This window comes from Heterodontus francisci, chromosome 3 (genome assembly GCF_036365525.1).
Source record: "Heterodontus francisci isolate sHetFra1 chromosome 3, sHetFra1.hap1, whole genome shotgun sequence".
NCBI classification, from domain to species: Eukaryota; Metazoa; Chordata; class Chondrichthyes; order Heterodontiformes; family Heterodontidae; genus Heterodontus; species Heterodontus francisci.
This window is the reverse complement of record NC_090373.1, coordinates 137,014,406-137,039,012: the sequence shown is the minus strand read 5'-3', so window position 1 is coordinate 137,039,012 and position 24,607 is coordinate 137,014,406. Positions and strand designations below refer to the sequence as shown.

The following is a 24,607-nucleotide window of genomic DNA, read 5'->3' as shown; positions in this document are numbered from 1 at the left end:
TGCACAAAGTCAAGAAATAGATAAAAGGCAACAACATTAGAAATACGGAAACAGTGAAGAGCTTCCTGACCATCAGTCCCATTCGTTCAAAGGATTTTTCCATTTGTGAAACATCTGCTCTCTATATCAAAATAGAATATTCCCACTCCTGATCCATTATCTTGTCTCGTTAATCCGGGCCAGATCCTTTCTTATCTCAATGAACTTGGTCTTTTTTTCCAGTTAAGCACCTTTATCTTTAGCTGCCCATTATGCTTTTGTATTGTTAAATTAAACCTACATATGATGTGATTACTATTTCCCAAGTATTTTCCTACTCTCCACATCAATTGTTTGGCAGATGTAAATTAAGCAATGCTTCTTTGCTCAAAATCAGTCCTCAAGTACAGCCTGCTTTATTATAGATCCTATTCAATCTATCCCATAATCTGAGTAAACGTTGTCCAAAGCTTCTCCAAAATGAAAAGTAAATTAATCAAAACATCTAGGCAGTTGAATTGGGCTGAGCAGTGCCCTCATTTTGGGCACAAAGCAGCCTCCGAAGACAGCAAAATGAGGACAGGAAGCTTACGCCCACTTGCGACCAGAATTGCGCCGCCCGCCATATTGGGAAAGGTCAAACAAGAGGCATCGAAGCAGGCATTGGGTCATTTGCATATGCAAATAAGGGGCTCAGAGCCTGCTCATGTCCATGCTGCAACATTAATTTGCCTTGAGGCAGAAACCAACTCTAAACATTGTATAAGTACAAATAGGTGAATACGTACCATAATTACCACTGCTCCCAGTGCCGAGCCCTGCCATCCAGGCCCAGGGCCAAACTTCTGATCTCACCCCCAGATCCCGGACCCTCAATTCCTCCCTCCCAATCATCCGATCGCTCCTCCAGGGCCGCAATCCTCGTTCCTATGGGCAGGAATTTCCCCACAGGCCTGGGGACCCCGATGTTGGGGTCAAATGGTGGTCAGAGCCCCAGACTGTGTGGGGAACAGTTACCCAACAGTGATTTTCCCCAAACTGGCCAATCAGTAGCCAGACGGCAGGCTCACCTTCCAATTAAAGATGGCAGGCGGGCTCTCAAAGCTGGAGGGCCAATAGGAGGCCCTCCAGCACTGAAGGAGCAGCAGCTCGCAGTTTAGGTAAGGGAGGGAAAGGGTGCCTCCATTTTGAGGGATCCTCTCTCCAACTTTTTAAACTTTTAAAATTAAAAGTGTCTTCAGCAGCCGGGACACCATTGTGGAACCCCTCCAGAGGACGGCCTGCGGCTATAGCTGTGTGCAGGCAGGCAGGGAGGGCCTCAAAGTCTGCCTGGAGCACTGGCCTCCCAGTTTGCCACTTGCAGGAGGGTAGCCCTGCCGCCTTCCCAATCCCACCTCTGGGTAAAAGGCCTGGAGTGGGATGGTGCCAGAAAACTGGCACACTGGCTAGCAGCGTGAATTGTTGCACTCATCTACCTCTGCAATGCCCCCATCGGGGCCTAAAAATCCTGCCCTTTGTTCCTATTTTCCTATGATTCCCATGATCCGGCTCGACCACTTACCTGCCAGGCACAGTGTTATTAAGAACTTGGAGCACTTACTTGGCCTCCAAAGAGATTGTGCTATCTTCATTGTGGTGAAGGGTGAGGCCCAAAATCCAGGGCTCCTCGGATCTCTTCACTTGTGCGTGGGGTATTAACCCTGTGCAAGAGAGTACCCAAAAAATGGGCTCCCCCCAAGTTTAACCCCCCAGTTCTATTTTTCTTATATTCTTGACTTGAATAATAAAAGGATTTGTACAATCAAACTATTACTTAGGTTGCACAGCAGTTGAAGGTTGCAAGGCCATCAGCAGTGTTTTTAGCTGAGTCTAGATGAGTTCAGAAATATTCCATTTTAAGAGGCAACTACACTGTGCCTCCTGTGCCTGATCAGCAGCTACACTATCTGCTTCCCACCAATTCACCGAACTGTGATTGTACCGATTCTAACAGCAATCGGTCGCTTCTGTTACCTTGATCCTTTGATTCTGCTTGAGCAAATTCCTCCAGGTGAGCCTCTATCAGATCTGCCAGCTTATGAAGTATCTGAGAACGCTGCAAAGGACTCTTCGCTGACCATGCAGGGAAGGCAATTTTGGCGGCGTTTACAGCAGCATCCACCTTCAAAGAAAGAGAGTTTAAAACAACAACCAAGTCACAAGAATTCAAACACTCGCCACTTCTTCAGTATACATTTTCTCATGTTATTTTAACAAACTTCAATTAGTCAATGGTTTTAGTTTGCTTGACTGGACCTGGATCAACGAGACCCTGTTTTTCAAAACAGTGTATTGTATATGATGAACCTAATAACAAAAAATACTACTTTTATGGCAGTTTTGAATCTCAGTAAATGTCCCCATTTCACAAAGATCTGGATCACACAACTTACACCTGTAGATCAGACAAACCCAATCATAGATTGGACCCGGGCCCTCTGCACATGTCTGCTGTCCAATTCTCCAATTGAACCTTTGCTTATTCCAAGAAGAATCTGTCAGTGCGCGGGTAGATGTATATAAATGAATGCAATCATGATGTCATTTGCAGGATTTTTCATTAATTCTCCTGATTTAACTGTGTTCCGCTCGTGCAGCCATACAAGTTTACATTTTCGAAGGGCTTATCTACAGAGGAAAATCAGCTTAAAGACAGCAGTAATGGTCTCTTTATCGGGTGGTTGCTGGTTCATCTCTTGATTTAAAAAATATTTATTTTCCTGTTGCCACTGAAGCCTGTGGCAATTGTTGTGGTACTGCTTTTTTCTATTCCTAAATACCATTTCCACCAGCATTCTTCTCTTGATATTTTTTGGAGGAAGAAGAGGTCAGGATGTACCACAAGCACTCAGCACCTAGCCAGCAATTTTCAGTCACTGGCCAACATACTCTCACTTGGCCAAGGGGCCATGCCAGTGGCAGCTTTGAAGTTGTGACAGAGTTATACCACATGCTGAATGCAGACCTAGAGCGAAACTCCTTATACAGACAAGGCACTTCCAGTGGTTGTAAGAGTCACAATTGCATTCGGTTTTATACGTCAGAATTATTTCAAACTGCCACTGAGGTCATTGCAAATGTAAGTGAGACATAAGTACAGATGTGTGATGCAATTCATGGATGCATTGCTTGCTTGAACCAGCTAATTCACCTCCTCCTCCACAGACAACCAACTGTAGCCCAAGAATACTGTGCAATTTACAGAATGGCAGGCTTCCCTAGGCACATAGCGTTGCATGGTACTGTATTTTTTTAATTTCTGTCAATACATAAGGGGTTAAAATCCAGCTTCACTCACAGAACAAAACATGCCCTAGTTTATTTTAATACATATGCTGTTGAGTTGCTTTCCCTCAGCTTAGTGTTTAAGAAATGGGCCATTCAATTCAATTATAAACATCTTGAGGAATTTGTTCAAGTGTATGTTTGATTGACAGCTCTTCTTGAATTTAACAGACTGCCATTTAGTTATATGGTTGGAGGAAGGCTTTAAAGCTGCAGCATCACCTAACTCCTTTTTTCTCATCAGATGCTGCCTGATCTGTTGAGTGTCACCAGCGTTTTCTAGTTTTGTTCTGAATTTTCAGCAGTATTTTACTTCTGGCTGCTTTCTTTGGTCCAGGTTATGTGTGTTTTCTGGAAATCATTTCTCAGCCTGGCTGGTTCACATTGGACAGTGTCTCTGAATCCTTTGGAGTGCCTTTCAGAATGGCTAAATATTTCCCATGGATAGTGATTAAAGGAAATGCCATGTAAGAATACATAATTTCCCACAGCGATCATGACTACTTTTCTACTTACTTGATGAAAAATGTAAGTTTAGTAATTACACCAAAATCTATGCTGTCAACACTTACTCTTTACTGTTTAGTTATCTGTTTGTCAGTTATAGTCACAGTCTATTGTAACGTTACTCTGCCACCTTCTGGAATCAAGGAACTGTGTGAGAACACATGGTAAGTCAGTAAGCCAAAACAAAGTGGAGTGTTTTTCTTTTCTATTCCTAGATATATTTACTTAGATATCTGGGCAAGTGAAAGTGCTGTCTGGCACACAAAGCAAAGACTGATCTATGGGAGTGGTAGATGATGCTGAACCAAAAAAAAATCTAGAGTAAAAAAAGGACAGATGGGCTGGGCGGTAAAAATGTTTAAAATCTCAAAAACCCCCACCCCACCCCGATCTCCGACAACCACTGACCTTCGACTCCCCCACAATCTCCAACTCCCCCCAGCTCCCCGATCTTGGACATCCCCCCACCCCGATCAGCTGTCCCACACCGCGATCCCTGACTCCTACAACTCCCCTAGCTCTGCCTCCCCCACGATTTCGTACTCTCCCCCACCCCCATCTTTGACACCTTCCTGATTAGTCACTCGACACTCCCATCTCTAACTCTCCCACAATCTCCGACTCCCTCCAAACCCAATATGATCTCTGACTTCTCCCAACTCTCTTATCACCGACCAGCAAGGGCAGTTTTAAAATAAAGTTTCCTTGCTTTCCTTGTGGGCCAGGAGGAGCCCCAAACCCAACTGCAATTGCCTCATGACCAAACCCCACCCCCGATGGCAGACTTTAGTGCCAGGAACCATTCGCTTTAGTCCATAGCTGCAGTCTTTAGCTGCCCGGAATACCACTCATGCCCGCCCATCTCCATGTCACTGATGCTGTGTTCGGGCAGAAGTCAACATTCCAAATTTTAAATGAGGTCTGGGAACTAAAATGGCTAAGGCTTTACACTGGTGTGATTGTATGAGCCTGCCACTCACTTCAGCCTCAACACACTATATTTACACCTGCAGGAAAAATCAGGCCTTAAGTCACAAAGCCCATGTGTAACTATTCATCTTCACATGTATTGGTTAATGATCAGAGCCATTCCTGAGATGTCAATTTCTGGTTACAGTTCTGAACTGGTTGGTTTATTCATTTTCTATATTGGCATGTGCACATTCTTTTTTATTCGTTTCATGGGATGTGGGTGTTGCAGGCCAGGCCGTTGAGAAGGTGGTGGTGAGCTGCCTTCTTGAACCGCTGCAGTCCATGTGGGGTAGGTACACCCACAGTGCTATTAGGAATTCCAGGATTTTGACCCAGCGACAGTGAAGGAATGGCCATCTAGTTCCAAGTCAGGATGGTGTGTGGCTTGGAGGGGAACTTGCAGGTGGAGGTTTAGTTTAGTTTAGTTTAGAGATACAGCACTGAAACAGGCCCTTCAGCCCACCGAGTCTGCACCGACCATCTATACTAATCCTACACTAATCCCATATTCCTACCACATCCCCACCTGTCCCTGTATTTCCCTACCACCTACCTATACTAGGGGCAATTTATAATGGCCAATTTACCTATCAACCTGCAAGTCTTTGGCATGTGGGAGGAAACCGGAGCACCCGGAGGAAACCCACGCAGACACAGGGAGAACTTGCAAACTCCACACAGGCAGTACCCAGAATTGAACCCGGGTCGCTGGAGCTGTGAGGCTGCGGTGCTAACCACTGCGCCGCCCATGGTGTTCCCATGAATCTGCTGCCTTTGTCCTTCTAGGTGGTAGACGTCATGGGTTTGGATGATGCTGCCTGGGTAGCCTTGGTGCGTTGTTGTAGTGCATCTTGTAGATGGTACACACTGCTGCCACTGTGCGTCGGTGGTGGTGGAGGGAGTGAACGTTTGTGGACGAGGTGCCAATCAAGCGGGTTGCTTTGTCCTGAATAGTGTTGAGCTTACTGAGGGTTGTTGGAGCTGCACCCATCCAGGCAAGTAGAGAGTATTCCATCACACTCCTGACTTGTGCCTTGGAGATGGTGGACAGGCTTTCGGGAGTCAGGAGGTGAGTTACTCACCGCAGGATTCCTAGCCTCTGACCTGTTCTTGTAGCCACGGTATTTATATGGCTACTCCAGTTCAGTTTCTGGTCAATGATAACCCCCCAGGATGTTGATAGTGGGGGATTCAGCGATTGCAATGCCATTGAATGTCAAGGGGAGATGGTTAGATCCTCTCTTGTTGGAGATGGTCATTGCCTGGCACTTGTGTGGCACGAATGTTACTTGCCACTTATCAGCCCAAGCCTGGATATTGTCCAGGTCTTGCTCCATTTCTCCATGGACTGCTTCAGTATCTGAGGAGATGCAAATGGTGCTTAAAATTGTGCAATGCTCAGTGGACATCCCCACTTCTGACCTTATGACTGATGAAAGCTCATTGATGAAGCAGCTGAAGATGGTTGGGCCTAGGACACTACCCTGAGGAACTCCTGCAGTGATGTCCTGAAGCTGAGATGATTGACCTCCAACAACCAAAACCATCTTCCTTTGCACTAGGTATGACTCCAGCCAGCAGAGAGTTTTCCCCCGATTCCCATTGACTCCAGTTTTGCTAGGGTTCCTTGATGCCATACTCGGTCAAATGCTGCCTTGATGTCAAGACCAGTTACTCACCTCACCTTTTGAGTTCAGCTCTTTTGTCCATGTTTGAACCAAGGCTGTCACTTCCTTCCAAGTTACTTTGCAATAGGATCAAACATTGGCCCGGATTTTGCGGCTAGCGCGAAGCAAGGACACTCGCCACTGATGTCAAAGAAAGATCGAGTGAGAACTTTACCTCTCTCGAGGTCCAATTAATTATAGTGTTGTTCAATGGGGATTCCCAGCGTTGAGTTGCAGTGATGTTAGCAAGAATCCAAGCGGCCAATCACATTGAAGAACTGTCACAGCCAGTCAACCAGAAAATGAAAAGCATGAATAATCAGATCACCTTTCAAAACTTTTACAGGGGAGCAAAATAAAAATTGAGACATACATTTGGGTTGAAGGTAGAAGCTGAAATGTCACGAACAAAGTTTTAAAATATTTTTCTCAATTATTAAAATTTAGTTTTAAAAATCTAGTAATTAATTGTGATGGAGACATTTAACAACATTCCACATATTTTTCAGGGCAAGATCGGTTTTCCATCAATAGTTATTATGCAGATGATCGTTAAAAAAAGTTACACCTCAATGAACAAGGCTTAACTTTTAATGGAGTTTCTAAAAACGACACGAGATCGGAAAAGGGAAGTTCTCACCAGATAAACTGATTTTGCTGATTGGTCGGGGGTGGCGGGGAGGGGGGGCGGATGGGGTTTTTTTTTATTCGTTCATGAGATGTGGGTGTCACTGGCTAGGCAAGCATTTATTACCCATCCTTAATTGCCCTTAAGAAGGTGGTGGTGAGCTGCCTTCTTGAACTGCTGCAGTCCATGTGGGGTAGGTGCACCAACAGTGCTGTTAGGAAGGGAGTGGTCACAGTGCAACCTATGGTGGAGCAGTGAGTGACAGACCGCAACTGCAGGATTTCCATGTTAATCTGCCCTTGCGCTAAATCCTGACGTTGCAAATAGATTCAGAGGGGTAATGACAGCAAAAGCCGTCCAAGCCATGAACAGCAGGAATAAATTTAGTGTCACATTGTACAGAAATGAAAAGTTATATCTTAGTAGCTACTGAGGTGACATAATTGAGCTGAATTTTAACGTTGGGACCTGCTCACAGCAGGGGAGGCCAGTAGCAGGTCGGGAACCCACAAATAGATGGAGCCGGTTTTTCAATGGCTCTTTAACTGAGCCACAGCCTTAATATTCCGCTTCCTCCTGTTCCTGACCAATTGCACCAGCGGGTGTAATCATAAACTGCACCTGACTATTGAAGCTTCAGTATCTAAAGGCGAGGGACAGAATGAAACCCTTCCACAACAGGCAAGTGAGAGACAGCAACTCGGGTGGTAAAGTGTCACTGAGGGAAGGCTGCCCAAGGTTCTCTGAGGCATCCCTGGATATCATGCTATGGACTATAAGGGTTCACAGAGACATTTTTTTTCCTAGCAGATGGGAGGAAGATGCTTGCCTCAGAAGTCAGGCAGGAGTGGCTAGCAGTGGCTGAGGAGGTGTGCAGCAGGAGTGTGGTCCCTCGCTCAGTGCCAGAGGAGTTTCACTGGCCTCATCAGGGCAGGAAATGTGAGTGACACGCCACATTTGAGTGCCAACCCCCTCACTTTGACTTCCCCAACCCTCTCTTACACATGCATTCACACCCATTCTTCTCTGTCGAGGCACCTCCTCACATTCCCATTTTACTCACCACCACTGACACTCACCTTCATCATACTACCATCTCACACCCATCCCTCATAGTTACTCTCCACAAATGCTGTCATTCCACCCTCGCAACACATTCCATTTCTCACACTCATAACTCTCTTCATTCTCTCCTTGCAGTAGAGAGCACAGAACACCAGGGAGAGGCAGAGAACCGGAAGAGGCCCTCCAGTCATAGTCACCCTGATCTCCGTGGTGGATGGCACACTGGAGACAAGCACTGTCTTGGCATGCATGGTCATTGGTGATGGCGAGATTAGTGTCTCACACCTACTTGGTGACAGAATTAGATATCACACAACCACATGGCATTCAACACTTAATCATGCTGACTTGATGTCAGCAGCCACTGAAATATGATCGGCACACTATTAACTTTGAACCCTTTCACCTGGTCAGTTCTATTATTTCCCATAGGTCCTGCAAGCTTCACTCAGGAGCTGGTGCCAGGGGAGGACAAAGACTCCTCACAGGAGGTCGGACACTCTGAGGAAGCATCGTCACACGACTCATGTGCACCCTCCACCAGCTCAGATACACACATCAGCAGGGTCTCCAACTCCAGCAGTTGGGTTTTCACATGGTGAGCCACACAACACAAGTAAACAGAAGTAGATGTTGGAGACAGGAACAGCAATGGATAATCCCGAGCAGAGAACACAGGAATCTCCAAACTCTGCACAGCTGGACGTAGATGCTGAACTTTGGGGGTCATCGACTAAGAGGACTATTCTGGAGCAGCAGTGTGCACTCTTGGAGAAAGATTGGAGGAGTCTGGCTTAAACATGGGTGCCATGATGTCTCAGGTGTTTGTGCTGATGTCCACCTCCATGGTAGAGTGTCCACCTGCAGAGAGCATTAGACTCGGCAGGCAACTGAGTGCATGCTGGAATAAAAACAGTAAGTGCAAAAAATACTCAGCAGGTCTGGCAGTATCCGTGGAGAGAGAAACAGAGTTAATGTTTCAGGTATTTTCACCAGAACCAAGTGCATGCTGGTCCTGACCAACAGCCTGCATACTCAGATTGTCATGTTAAACAGGATGGAGGATAGCCTCGCCTTGGACATTAAGCACCTTACTGAAGTGCAGCAAAATGCTCTCCAGCTCTTGGCTAGCAGAGAAGTGCAGGTAGGCCAGGAGAGGAAAGATGGAGAAAGGGCACATGAAAGTCTGGACTCTGCTCAATGCAATCCCACTCCCCCCGCCCCCTAACTTCCCCCACCACCCCCCTCCCACCTCCACCTAAGTCACAGCCCTACTTGCTGACTCCTATCCTGAGGTGCAGGTGGGGCAGTCTTCGATAGGACCCTCACAGGCTCCAAAATGCAGAGGACTTTGGCCATGAGTATCTCAGCAATCAGAGCAGGGGAACAAGCAGCCTGCCTCTAGCTCTGCTGAAGCCACAAGGGGAACACCACGTAGGAGTAATAGGAAAAGGAAGAGAAAGAATTTGTAGTTTCACAAGGGAAATCACTCGGGTGTTTAAAAGTTGTTAAATTGTCACTTTTATTGTCAATGTTTGTGCACCATAAACTTTATTTCAAAGCTCCACAATCCACATTGTTCCCTGTCACCTGCCAAAAGGCCTTCAGCCTTGAAGAAAATGGCATGACATGAGTAGAAAACAAGCAATGGGTGTCAGTGAGAGGATAGATTGTGCACTGTGGTACGTCTTTGTGCCGGGGACTCAATTTAGCATGTTAACAGCAGACCCACCTGTCCCAAAGGAGTTTCCCGCACGCTCACGAGCGTGTTCCAGTAATATGCGGAAATTGGCTGGCTTTTTTTGATGTTTTAACATCCTGCACGGCACCAACACCTGCCTATCCTGGCAGGTTAAAATTTCCCCAATATGTCCATATGGTGATACAAACATGGCACGCGGACAGTTCTGAGTATGCTAATTTCTGAAAGAACTCGTGTCTGTTATGGAGTGGGTTTAGATTTGAACAGCTATTTTTGTATTACTGTGAAGACATGCAAATCTGATTGCTTGTGACAGAACTGTCTGGAATTCTAGACAAGTCAGTAAAAGGTGAAGAAGGGGTCAAGTTGCCTACAAGTTGAAATATTTCAGTTACTTTAGACTGAGGTTCACATCACAACTCCTTCTAAATTTTTCAATGGCCCGGACTTTGCAGTCAGCAGCAAAGCAAGAACAGTCGCTGCTGACCTCGAACAAAGCTTCCCACAAATATCTAGCGATCTCTGTGGCGGGAATTTCCCTTTCCCCACAGCAGTTTAAATCTAGCGACGTCAAGGGATGTCTTGACATGCAGTAGCAGTGATGGCAGCAAGCAGGTAAGCTTTAGGGAAGAGAATATGCTGTCCTTACCTGGTCTGGCCTACATGTGACTCCAGACCCACAGTAATGTGGTTGACTCTTAAATGCCTTCTGAATTGGCCTACCAAGCCACTCAGTTGTATCAAACCACTACAAAGTCAAAAAATGAAACCGGACAGCCCACCCGGCATCGATCGAGGCACCGGAAACGACAATGGCACATCCAGCCCTGTTGACTCTGCAAAGTCCTCCTTACTAACATCTGGGGGCTTGTGCCAAAGTTGGGCGAGCTGTCCCACAGACTAGTCAAGTAACAGCCTGACATAGTCATACTCACCAAACCATACTTTGAGACAATGTCCCAGACACCGCCATCACTATCCCCGGGTACGTCCTGTCCCACCAGCAGGGCAAACCAAGCAGAGGTGATGGCACAGTGGTTTACAGTTGGGAGGGAGTTACCCTGGGAGTCCTCAACATCTACTCCAGACCCCATGAAGTCTCATGGCATCAGGTCAATCATGGGCAAGGAAACCTCTTGCTGATTACCACCACCCCCTCAGCTGAATAATCAGTACTCCTTCATGTTGAACACTACTTGGAGGAAGCACCGAGGGTGGCAAGGGCACAGAATATACTCTGGGTGGGGGGACTTCAATGTCCATCACCAAGAGTGGCTCGGTAGCACCATGACTGACCAAGCTGGCCAAGTCCTAAAGGACATATCTGCTAGACTGGGTCTGCGGCAGGTAGTGAGGGAACCAACAAGAGGGAAAAACATACCTGACCTTGTCCTCACCAATCTGCCTGCTGCAGATGCGTCTGTCCATGACAGTATTGGTAGAAGTGACCACCGCACAGTCCTTGTGGAGACAAAGTCCCATCTTCACATTGAGGATACCCTCCACCGTGTTGTGTGGCACTATCACCGTGCTAAATGGGATAGATTTCGAACAGATCTAGCAACTCAAAACTGGGCATCCATGCGGTGCTGTGGGCCATCAGCAGCAGCAGAATTATACTCAACCACAATGTGTAACCTCATGGCCCGGCATATACCCCACTCGACCTGGTTCAATGAAGAGTGCAGGAGGGCATGCCAGGAGCAGCACCAGGCATACCTCAAAATGAGTTGTCAACCTGGTGAAGTTACAACACTGGACTATTTGCATGCCAAACTGCATAAGCAGTGTGCAATAGACAGAGCTAAGCAATCCCAGAACCAATGGATCAGATCTAAGCTCTGCATTCCTGCCACATTCAATTGAGAATGGTGGTGGACAATTAATCAACTAACTGGAGGAGGTGGCTCCACAAATATCCCCATCCTCGTTGATGGGGGAGCCCAGCACATCAGTGCGAAAGATAAGGCTGAAGCATTTGCAATAATCGTCAGCCAGAAGTGCTGAGTGGATGATCCATCTAGGCCTCCTCCTGAAGTCCCCAGCATCACACAGCCAATTCGATTCACGTCGCGTGATATCAAGAAACGACTGAAGGCACTGGATACTGCAAAGGCTATGAGCCCTGACAACATTCGGGCAACAGTACTGAAGATCTGTGCGCCAGAACTTGCTACACCCCTAGCCAAGCTGTTCCAGTACAGCGACAACACTGGTATCTACCCAGCAATGTGGAAAGTTGCCCAGGTATGCCCTCTGCACAGAAAAACAGGACAAATCCAAACCGGCCAATTACCGCCCTATCAGTCTACTCTCGATCATCAGTAAAGCGATGGAAGGGGTCATCGACAGAGCTATCAAGTGGCACTTGCTTAGCAGTAACCTGCTCACTGATGCTCAGTTTGAGTTCCAGGGCCACTCAGCTCCTGACCTCATTATAGCCCTGGTTCAAACATGGACAAAAGAGGTGAACTCCAGAGGTGAGGTGAAAGTGAGGCAGCATTTGACTGAGTATGGCATCAAGGAGCCCTAGCAAAACTGAACTTAATGGGAATCAGGGGGAAAACTCTCCGCTGGTTGGAGTCACACCTAGCACAAAGGAAGATAGCTGTGGTTGTTGGAGGTCAATCATCTCATCTCCAGGACATCACTGCAGGAGTTCCTCAGGGTAGTGTCCTAGGCCCAACCATCTTCAGCTGCTTCATCAATGACCTTCCATCAGTCATAAGGTCAGAAGTGGGGATGATCGCTGATGATTGCACAATGTTCAGCACCATTTGCGACTGCTCAGATACTGAAGCAGTCCATGGAGAAATGGAGCAAGACCTGGACAATATCCAGGCTTGGGCTGATAAGTGGCAAGTAACACTTGTGCCACATAATTGGCCGGTTTGGCTCTGTCATAGAAGACAGAGGGTAGCAGTGGAAGGGTGCTTTTTGAATGGAGGGATGTGACTAGTGGTGTTCCGCAGGGATCAGTGCTGGGACCTTTGCTCTTTGTACTTTATATAAATGATTTGGAGGAAAATGTAGCTGGTCTGATTAGAAAGTTTGCGGACGACACAAGGGTTGGTGCAGTTGCAGACAGTGATGAGGATTGTCAGAGGATACAGCAGGATATAGATCGGTTGGAGACTTGGGCGGAGAAATGGCAGATGGAGTTTAATCCGGACAAATGTGAGGTAATGTATTTTGGAAGATCTAATGCAGGTGGGAAGTATACAGTAAATGGCAGAACCCTTAGGAGTATTGACAGGTAGAGAGATCTGGGCGTACAGGTCCACAGGTCACTGAAAGTTGCAACGCAGGTGGATAAGGTAGTCAAGAAGGCATACGGAATGCTTGCCTTCATTGGTCGGGGCATAGAGTATAAAAATTGGCAAGTCATGCTGCAGCTGTACAGAACTTTAGTTAGGCCACACTTAGAATATTGCGTGCAATTCTGGTCGCCACACTACCAGAAGGACGTGGAGGCTTTGGAGAGGGTACAGGTGAGGTTTACCAGGATGTTGCCTAGTCTGGAGGGCATTAGCTATGAGAAGAGGTTGGATAAACTCGGATTGTTTTCTCTGGAACGACGGAGGTGGAGGGGTGACATGATAGAGGTTTACAAAGTTATGAGAGGCATCGACAGAGTGGATAGTCAGAAGCTTTTTCCCAGGGTGGAAGAGCCAGTTACTAGGGGACATAGGTTTAAGGTGAGAGGGGCAAAGGTGAGAGGGGATGTGCGAGGCAAGTTCTTTACACAGAGGGTGGTGAGTGCCTGGAACTTGTTGCCGGGGGAGGTGGTGGAAGCAGGTACAATAGTGACGTTTAAGAGGCATCTTGACAAATACATGAATAGGATGGGAATAGAGGGATACGGTCCCCGGAAGTGCAGAAGGTTTTAGTTTAGGCAGGCATCAAGATTGGCGCAGGCTTGGAGGGCCGAATGGTCTGTTCCTGTGCTGTACTGTTCTTTGTTCTTTGTTCTATAAGTGCTAGGCAATGACCATCTCAAGCAAGAGAGAATCTAACCATTGCCCCCTTGACATTCAATGGCATTACCATCGCTGAATCCCCCACTATCAACATCCTGGGGATTACCATTGACCAGAAACTGAAGTGGAGTAGCCATATAAATACCGTGGCTACAAGAACAGGTCAGAGGCTAGGAATCCTGCAGCAAGTAGCTCACCTCGTGACTCCCCAAAGCCTGTCCACCATTTACATGGCACAAGTCAGGAGTATGATGGAATACTCCCCTGGATGGGTGCAGCTCCAACAACACTCAAGAAGCTCGACACCATCAAGGACAAAGCAGCCCGCTTGATTGGCACCCCAATTACAAACATTCCCTCCCTTCACCACCACCAATGCACAGTAGCAGCAGTGTGCACCATCTACATGATGCACTGCAGCAAAGTACCAAGGCTCCTCAGACAGCACCTTCCAAACTCACGACCTCTACCAACTAGAAGCACAACAGCAACAGATGCATGGGAACACCACTCCTCTCCAAGTTCCCCTCCAAGTCACACACCATCCTGAATTGGAACTATATCACCATTCCTTCACTGACGCTGGGTCAAAATCTTGGAACTCCTGGCACTGTGGGCATACCTACCCTACATGGACTGCAGTGGTTCAAGAAGGCAGCTCACCACCACCTTCTCAAGGGCAATTAGGGATGGGCAATAAATGCTGGTCTGGCCAGCATCGCCCACATTCCTGAATGAATTTTAAAAAAGCCAATCACATTGAAGGATTCACACACAACAAAGCATGAAGTTAAAAGCCTTAATATCCTTTATTTTTAAGCTAAATTATCAGATAGCAAAATAAAAATTAATGATTTGATTTAGATAGAAGCTAAAATAAAGATAAACAAACAAATAAATAGAAATAAGTTTACTTTTTTAAAAAATGACCACGATTTCCACAGCGCTTTGGAGACGGGCTGGGAGGCGGAAGAGGTAGTAAAATGGCAGCGACAGGCATCAGGTGGGAAGCCCGAAGTGTTTCCGTCGCAAGCAGATATTACCAGAGGCAGCCAAACTGCCAGGTCATGCTGGAATGCAGCAGGAAGGTCAGTCAGCAGCCGTTGCGAGATGTATGATTTGGTAGGGTGTGTGATACTGAGTAAACAGCGGCTGTAGTAATCAGGAGCAAAGACAAACTTGGCTAGCATGAGTGGAGGCATTCTGGCTGAGTGTCCTCTCTGACTTGGCACTTGTATGTACAGATTAAGGGCAGGGGGGAGGCCCAGAGAACTGAGTACAACTATTTGCCTTGGGCCTCATTCACTCAGGGTTTGAAACCTCCAGTGAGAAGAAGCATCAGAGAGGGCGAGAGCTGCAGCCACAGGGAGTGAGGAAGCAACACCCAGAGGGGAACCAGGATCATGAGCCTGGAAGGGGGCATGGAAGAGCCGGGCACAGAGGGGCATGTAACCAGCCTCTTATGCATAGACAACACTATCCACTAGAAAGGGTGTACTGTCAGAGGCTCAGGTTCCTGCAAATGTCAGAGCATCAGTGTCGCCAAAGACTGTGCCCCTCCAGGGAAATGGTCACCAAGCTGTGTGCCATGATAGAGGAGAAGCTGGGAATTGGTGGGCGTTGAAGGTCACCACAGAGCTGAATTTCTACGCCTCAGGATCATTCCAGGGATCTTCTGGAGATATCTGTGGGATCTTCCAGTCTGCAGCTCATCACTGCATCAAGATGGTCACCAAAGGGCGGCACAGTGGCGCAGTGGTTAGCACCGCAGCCTCACAGCTCCAGCAACCCGGGTTCAATTCCGGGTACTGCCTGTGTGGAGTTTGCAAGTTCTCCCTGTGTCTGCGTGGGTTTCCTCCGGGCGCTCCGGTTTCCTCCTACATGCCAAAGACTTGCAGGTTGATAGGTAAATTGGCCATTATAAATTGCCCCTAGTATAGGCAGGTGGTAGGGGAACATAGGGACAGGTGGGGATGTGGTAGGAACATGGAATTAGTGTAAGGATTAGTATAAATGGGTGGTTGATGTTCGGCACAGACTCGGTGGGCCGAATGGCCTGTTTCAGTGCTGTATCTCTAAACTAAACAATGTCATGCTCAAGAGTGCGAGCCAATACGTGCGCTTCCATACCAATCCGAACAGTCAAGCTGAGAAGGCTACAGGATTCGGGGCCATTGCTGGATTCCCTCAGGTGCAAGGTGTCATCGATTGAGGTATACAAAATTATGAGGGGCATAGATAGGTGAGATAGGAAGAAACTTTTTCCCTTAGCAGAGGGGTCAATAACCAGGGGGCATAGATTTCAGGTAAGGGGCAGGAGGTTTAGAGGGGATTTGAGGAAAAAAAATTTCACACAGAGGGTGGTTGGAATCTGGAACACACTGCCTGAAGTGGTGGTAGAGGCAGGAACCCTCACAACATTTTAAGAAGTATTTAGATGAGCACTTGAAATGCCATAGCATACAAGGCTACGGGCCAAGTGCTGGAAAATGGGATTAGAATGGTTAGGTGCTTGATGGCCGGCACAGACACAATGGGCTGAAGGGCCTGTTTCTGTGCTGTATAACTCTATGACTCTATGACACTATGACTGCACACGTGTGGCCATCAAGGCTCCAAAGACCAGGCAGCAGCTTTCAGCAATAGGAAGGGCTTCCACTCACTCACTCACTATACAACTGGTCTGCAACCATCGCAAACGGATCCTTCAACCTGTGCGAGATTCCTGGGAAGCTGCCACAATGCCTACATGTTAAGGCAGTCCCAGGGGCCTGACCTTTTCAGACCCCACTGCACACCTTCAAGGATATATACTGGGTGACAAGGACTACCCACTACAGAGATGGCTACTTACACCTGTGAGGAACTTAAGCACAAATGCAAGGAGAGATACAACAGCTGCCACGGGACAACGCCTTCTCCAATCTCATATTCATCTTCAATAACATTTCAGGCTGCAAGCTTAATACTACGCATTGCACTCACCTTGCCAGAACATATCTGGTCATTGACCATCTTTCAGCACAACACAGCAGGTATGGACTACAACTCGGCAACTGCTGACCTTCTCTGCTACTTCCATCCAGACCTGCTTGCTTTGGTGAGCTGGTCTCTTCCTGCAGTGTTGAGGAAATAGGACCTCCCTCCATGCCCTTAGAGCCTGCAGGAGCACCTCCAGGGGGCATCACTGAATTTTGGAGCAACCCTTGATCTGCCTTCAGCCATATCAATTTCTGCCAGGGTGCCCTCGTCTTCCCTCTGGGACTGCTGCATGTACAAGTACCGCTGGCTGCTTTTTAAAGATGGAGCCAGCATTGCCTGAGCCAGAACTTGCCCCCACCCGCGCTGCCTAACTGGCCGACTCTCCCGCCTGCTGGCTGCTAATTGGTGACCGTGAAAATATCACGTTTGCAACACCGCCCCCAGCTCGTGCGGCCTCGCCACACGCTTTCAGTTCCGACGTTGGGGCTTTCTTGTTTCCTGTAAAGTCCTGGCCAACATGTGGAATTTTTTATTGTTATGGAGAAATTTGACATTCCACAAATATAAAGTTCGCTATTCAGGGCCAGTTAGGATGTTTAGCAGAGGTTAGTACACCATTAAAAACCCAGTTACAGTTCATTTAATAAGGTGCAACTACACAGTGAGACTAATAGCATAAATGTAGAATTGATTTCCACAGATTAAAGTCTGTGTGGTGGGGGGTGGGGGGTGGTGGCAGCGGTGGGGGTTGGGGGGGGGGGATGCGTCAAAACCGCACCATCTGGAGAAGCATAAAATCACTGACAGAAACTTCTAGATTCCTGTATTATTCTGCACATGAGCAGACTTCAAAAGTTGTTGTCAGTGTCAGAGGAGTTAATGATACAAACACTGAGTTTTCCTGTCATTACCGCCGCAAATTCCAGGCCATTATATTTCCAAATGCCTGTCCCTGTCTAAAACAATACAGAATGAAGGCAGCCATCCTGTGATAGCAGTTCTCATTTCATTGTTTGAATGATTACTTTCACCTAAAAATACCTCACTTATTCAGAACGATCATTGTTACTGAAATCAGCAAAAGAAAAGCCCTTTGTACCGTAATGCTACTTTATAATTAATCATTACCTCAGGGTGCACAGTTAAATATATATGGTCAGTTTGGAGTACAAAAGTTTATTGATTCTGCAGCAAAAAGATTTTGAGATATTTAGATTGCATAAAGTGTCTGATTGATTGAGCAATTGACACAACAGTTTTATGACACAACAGTTTCAGAGAACTATATTCTGACAGGATTATTGAGCATATAATGAAATTTATGTTTTTGTTTTATTTTTCAGTTGAACGTGTTTAACTGTTTTGTTTGAAATGTACATTTGAAGTTATGGCTAACTCAGAATTCAAAAGCGTACTTTTTCAATTTTACTTTCAGACTTTATTTTAACAGGTTGGCAAGGAGTAGGATAAGGAGAGAATAACAGGGTTTAAAATCCATGATATGAGGAGAATTGCAAGGCAATTTAATTGAGGGATTTTGATAACGTTCAAATGCCACTGACACTGAAAAGTTATGTTTTTTTATTCTTTCATGGGATGTGGGCATCGCTGACTAGGCTAACATTAGTTGCCCATCCCTAATTGCCCTTAAGAAGGTGGTGGTGAGCTGCCTTCTTGAATGGCTGCAGTCCATGTGGGGTAGGTACATCCACAATGCTGTTAGGGAGGGAGTTCCAAGATTTTGATTCAACAACAGTGAAGGAACAGCGATATAGTTCCAAGCCAGGATGGTGTGTGACTTGGACAGGAACTTGCAGGTGGTGATGTTCCCATGCATCTGCTTGTCCTTCTAGGTGGCAGAGGTCACGGGTTTGGAAGGTGCCGTCAAAGGAGCCTTGATGATTTGCTGCAGTGCATCTTGTAGATGGCACACACTGCTGCCACTGTGCATTGTTGGTGGAGGGAATGAATGTTGAAGGTGGTAAATGGGGTGCCAATCAAGCGGGCCGCTTCGTCTTGGATGGTGTCGAGCTTACTGAGTGTTGTTGGAGCTGCACTCATCCAGGAAAGTGGAGAGTATTCCATCACACTCCTGATTTGTGCCTTGTAGATGGTGGACAGGCTTTGGGGAATCAGGAGGTGAGTTACTCGCCACAGAATTCCCATCCTCTGACCTGTTCTTGTAGCCACAGTATTTTATCTGGCTGCTCCAGTTCAGTTTCTGGTCAATGGTAACGCCCAGGATTTTGATAGGGCGGGATTCAGCGATGATAATTCAGTTGAATGTCAAAGGGAAATGGTTAAGATTCTATCTTGTTGGAAATAGTCATTGTCTGGCACTTACTTGTATGATGTGAATGTTACTTGCCACTTACCAGCCTGAATGTTGTCCAGGTCTTAGTGCATATGGACATGGACTGCTTCAGTATCTGAGGAGTTGCAAACGGTATTAAACATTGCACAATCATCAGCGAACATCCCCACTTCTGACCTTATGATGGAGGGAAGGTCATCGATGAAGCAACTGAAGATGGTTGGGCCAAGGACACTACCCTTCCTGGCCCCATGCTAGCTGACATTGTAATGGTTCCCTCTCCTTAGGTACTGCCCTTCTCCATTTCAAAACCACTGTCATCAACCCTCTCGCCAATAAACTCAACCTGTCCTTGCAAACTACCACTGCATATCCCACCTCCCTTTCCACTCCAAAGCTTGTTGTCGCCTCCCAAATCTGCACCTATCTTCCTCGCAGATCCACATTTAAATCTTTCCAATCACCTGAAATAACTCTAACCAAAGTCAAAAATTATATTCTTTGTGACTGTGACTGTTGAGTATTTTCCTTCCTTATTCTCTCTGCAGGCTCTGCATTCAACCACACCATCCTTCTCCAATGTTTCTCCTTCACTGTCCAGCTCACTCAGACTGCAATCACGTGGTTCCACCTTTAACTATCTAATTTTAGCCAGAACTACTTTTCCCACTCCTTTACCTTTACTAGCAGAGTCCCCCAAGAATCCATCTCTACCTCTTATCTTTATTCTGCCTCTTTGCAAAATCATTTGAAGAAGTGGAGTTTGCTTCCAAATGTACACTGATGGCACCCAATTCCATCTCCACCAACTGTCTCAATGCCACCACTGTCTCTGTGCTGTCAGATTGCTTGTCTGACCCAGTCTTGGATAAGTCACAAATTTCTTCAATTAAGCACTTGGAAGGCCAAAACATCACCCTCGGCCCCCACAACCTAGTCTGCATCCTTGCCATCAATTCTATTCCCATGCCCAGCCATTGTTTCAGGTTCAAACAGATTGTTGGCAACCTCGCCATCTATTCAAGCCCGAGCTGACACCATATCCTCTCTATCATTAAGCCCACCTATCTCTCTCTCTGTAAACATCACTCATGTCTGATTCTGCCTTGCCCATCTACTCTTGAATCCCTCATCCATGGTTTTGCTACCTCCACACTCAACTATTAAAACACTCTGCTGATTGACTCCCATCCTCCACCCTCTGTAAACTTCAGCTCATCCAAAGCTCTTCTGCTTATAAATTAAACCACACCAAGTCCTGGTTTCTTAATATTCTTCTCCTTGTTGACCTACATTGGCTCTCAGTCCAACACCTCTAATTTCAATTTCACATCCTCGTGTTTATATCCCTTATCCCCTCCCACACTCTGCAACCTCGTCCAGCCTTACAAGCACCTCCAACCCATCCGTCCCTTGCATTCTCTGTTCCTCCAACTTTAGTCTCTTGTGCTTCCCTACCCCTTACACTCCACCATTGGTGGTCACACATTCTGCTGTTTAGGCCCAACACCATGCTAAACCATAAACTCCTCCACCTCCATCTCCTTCTAAGAGCCTCTTTAAAACCCAACTCTTTCACCAAACTTTTGGTCACTCCTCCTAATATCTCTTTCTTTGGCTCAATATCTATGTTTTTCTGATTATGCCGATATAAAGCATTTTAAAATATTTTTCTATGTTAAAGGCACTATATAAATGGAATTCATTGTTGTTGTAAATTATACTGACGTTATGGAGGTACATTTTGATACCGTTACCCACATAGAGTGTGCGTGGGACATCAGAATTATATCGCCAGTTTACACCACTCTCCAGTTAATGGAAGGCAAGTCTCTGTACATGTGCACACGACTGTATTCACAGCCTTCGACTGCCTGTTAACTTTCTAGACTTAGAAAACAGTGATGACAGCTCTTTTCTGACATTGAAAATTTAAATTTGGATCCATGGACCCCTGGGATCCTTTTATGCTTCAATTTTAAAGTTTCATTTAATTACCATCAATTGCTGTTGTACGGCAACTGGTGCAAAGCTCAAGCATTTCAAACTGATCTTCTCATGGTGCTCCCATACTCACTGCTAAATGCTGACAGTGATTTGGCTGCCACAACACTAAGATTTCTCATTGCTCTAAAGCAGAAATAACTACAAAGATTGCAAGATGTGTAGTATAATTGAATGGTTAGGGCTTGCAGTGGTCAACACTGCTGTCTAGTACTCTGGCAAAAATGTACCTAGCAAACTTTCCTTTTTTGAAGGGAAAAGAATATGTCCATTCTCTTCAACAAATCATCAACCATGGCTGCATAAAATATAATATTGGGAAAAATAAGGCAATCAATCAGTATTTAGCTGCATCAGAAGGTTAGATAGGGTGGATAGTGAGAGTCTTTTCCCTCGGATGGTGATGGCAAACACGAGGGGACATAGCTTTAAGTTGAGGGATAGGACAGATGTTAGAGGTAGTTTCTTTACTCAGAGTAGTAGGGGCGTGGAATGCCCTTCCTGCAACAGTAGTAGACGCGCCAACTTTAAGGGCATTTAAGTGGTCATTGGATAGACATATGGATGAAAATGGAATAGTGTAGGTCAGATGGTTTCACAGGTCGGCGCAACATCGAGGGCCGAAGGGCCTGTACTGCGCTGTAATGTTCTAATTCTAATTCTAATTCTAACACACAATGGTCACCTCAGCTACCAGAATGAACAGATTTGACTTAGATAAATTACAAATTTACTCCACTTCATGCAGGTAGTACACAGAGAAAAATGACTGCCGTGTGAAAAATAACACACTGTGGAAACCTGAACTCTCTTTAATGGTTTTATATCTCCTAGTGGAATAACCTACAGAATGACGATGTGTATTCCCAGACACAGGAAACTGTGGCTATCATTCACTGTAGTCATTCTGGTCTCTAAATCATTGCCAAAATATCAAAAAGTTTCAAAACCAGCAGAGAGATTACAAACTATAAAAAGTGCATTTATGATTTACCATGAAGCACCAGAAAGAAATGTTACTTTTATACAAAAAGAATTAAAATTCAATATTGTGATATGCAAAAATGGATCTAAGTAAGGCCAAAGCAAAACGTGCCTGCAATATATTATGAAATGTGAACCTCATACATCCTCTGATTTCAATGATTCGAGTCAGTTTTATATTATTTACTCAAATCTCATATTCTATTAGTTTGGGACTATAGTCTCATCTATTCGCATTAAATATAAAGCATTCTTTTTGAGGGTAGTAGGGACCTGGAACTCACTCCCTGAAAGAGTGGTACAAGCAGGAACTCTCACCACATTTAAAAAGTACTTGGATGTCTACTTGAAGAGCCGTGACCTGCAGAGTTACAGACCTAGTGCAGGAAGGTGGGATTAGGCTGGATAGCTCTTCGTCGACTGGCATGGACACGATGGGCCAAATGGCCTCCTTTTATGTCATAAATTTTCTATGATTTTCTATGAAATAGCATATATACAACACCTTCAAACTACATGTAAATGTTCTTGCCCTTAATTTTTAAGATCTATATAATTTTAAAAGTTATCTTTCTCAACTTTAACATTCCTCTAAAATCTTCTTGTAATATAGTCCTCATTTCTGTAAAATCCAATGAAGCAAAATCTTGTCCATACGTCTCACTAGAAGAGTCTTCCATATTGATGTCTTTAGGTCAGGGCAACAAGAACATCTGAGAGAAGGAGGTGTCTGATAAATGCAAGGACAACATCTTTGGCTGAGGAAGCCGTAGAGGCTGAACTATTTGGGAGTGTACAGTCATGTGGAGGGAGGCAATCTCTTCTTTGAAGGCATTCTCCCCAGGGCCTATGTCTTTTAGGCTAGCGTTTATATGTGCTGACTAATCCCCCACCCCAAGTAGGTGGGAGCACTCGCAGCCTCACAGCTCCAGGGACCTGGGTTCAATTCTGGGTACTGCCTGTGTGGAGTTTGCAAGTTCTCCCTGTGACCGCGTGGGTTTTCGTCGGGTGCTCTGGTTTCCTCCCGCCGCCAAAGACTTGCAGGTGATAGGTAAATTGGCCATTGTAAATTGCCCCTAGTGCAGGTAGCTGGTAGGGAATATGGGATTACTGTAGGGTTAGTATAAATGGGTGGTTGTTGGTCGGCACAGACTCGGTGGGCCGAAGGGCCTGTTTCAGTGCTGTATCTCTAAATAAAAAAATAAAAAAATAAATAAATGTTGGAGGCTGGATGCACATTGTAGGCATTGTGCAGTATATGTATGAAGCCACAAGCACATTACAAACTGTCTAGCAGTATCATGCAGTCTGCTTGTTGTACCATGCATTTCTCTGGCCAATGGAGTCCAAATAACCTATCATTCTCTATATTAATCTTCTTTACCCCAGCAGGATGTCACCACTCTGACCTCCATACAGTCAGCGTTGGACACCTTGAAAGGAATGCCGGAGCATCATTCGGTGCCAATGTTAAGACCATCCTGACCCAGTGAACAGCATCTTCATTAAGGATTTCCCCCAAAGCCAAACATGTGAAATCTGTAAATAAACACACGTACTCACTGTGACTGCAATCTACCATTTGAATTTTAGCATTTAACTCCCTCACAATTAATATTATAGCTACATAAATTACATAAATACAGCTTATATTTTAAGTTCTTGTCTGAAACTGACATATATTGTACTACTTGAGAAGGTTTACTAGACTAATACCTGGAATGGGCAGGTTGTCTTATGAGGAAAGATTGGACAGGCTAGGCTTGTATCCACTGAAATTTAGAAGAGTAAGAGGCGACTTGATTGAAACATATAAGATCCTGAGGGGTTTTGACAGGGTGGATGTGGAAAGGATGTTTCCTCTTGTGGGAGAATCTAGAACTAGGGATCACCGGTAAAAATAAGGGTCGCCCATTTAAGACAGAGATGAGGAGAATTTTTTTCTCTCAGAGAGTCGTGAGTCTTTGGAACTCTCTTCCTCAAAAGGCAGTGGAAGCAGAGTCTTTGAATATTTCTAAGGCAGAGGTAGATAGCTTCTTGATAAGCAAGGGGGTGAAAGGTTATTACGGTTAGGTGGAAATGTAGACTTGAGGTTACAATCAGATCAGCCATGATCTTGTTGAATGGCAGAGCAGGCGCGAGGGGCCGAGTGGCCTACTCCTGCTCCTACTTCGTATATTCGTATTTCAACACTTGAAAATAATTGCACTACTTCTTGCAGATATTCATGTGTATTTTAAGATTGCCAGTTATGTAGTGAATATAACTTAGATTAACTTGAATGATGTTTACAATCTGAATGTTATTCCACCTACTGGAATAGTTTTGGTGTCGTTTGGAATCAAAGTTTTGTATCAATCACTTCTCGGTTTTAACTTTCTTTCTCATGACTATGATGTTTTAACTTCTCAATTTGTATAAAAGCTGCACATAAATTCCAAATTGTCAGCAGAAAATGAAGTATATGATTCTGGAATCTTCTGTCCTGTACTTCCTGTT

At 45.6% G+C, this 24,607-nt stretch overlaps 1 protein-coding gene across 1 annotated transcript in view; it reads right to left on the bottom strand.

The window, feature by feature from the left end:
* aldh8a1 (aldehyde dehydrogenase 8 family, member A1) overlaps positions 1 to 24,607 on the bottom strand; it is a 46,629-nt gene that overhangs the window by 20,436 nt on the left and 1,586 nt on the right. The window contains exon 2 of the mRNA XM_068026255.1: positions 1,993 to 2,140. Within this exon, the coding sequence (XP_067882356.1) occupies positions 1,993 to 2,140 (148 nt within the window). The remainder of the gene's footprint in view (positions 1 to 1,992; positions 2,141 to 24,607) is intronic.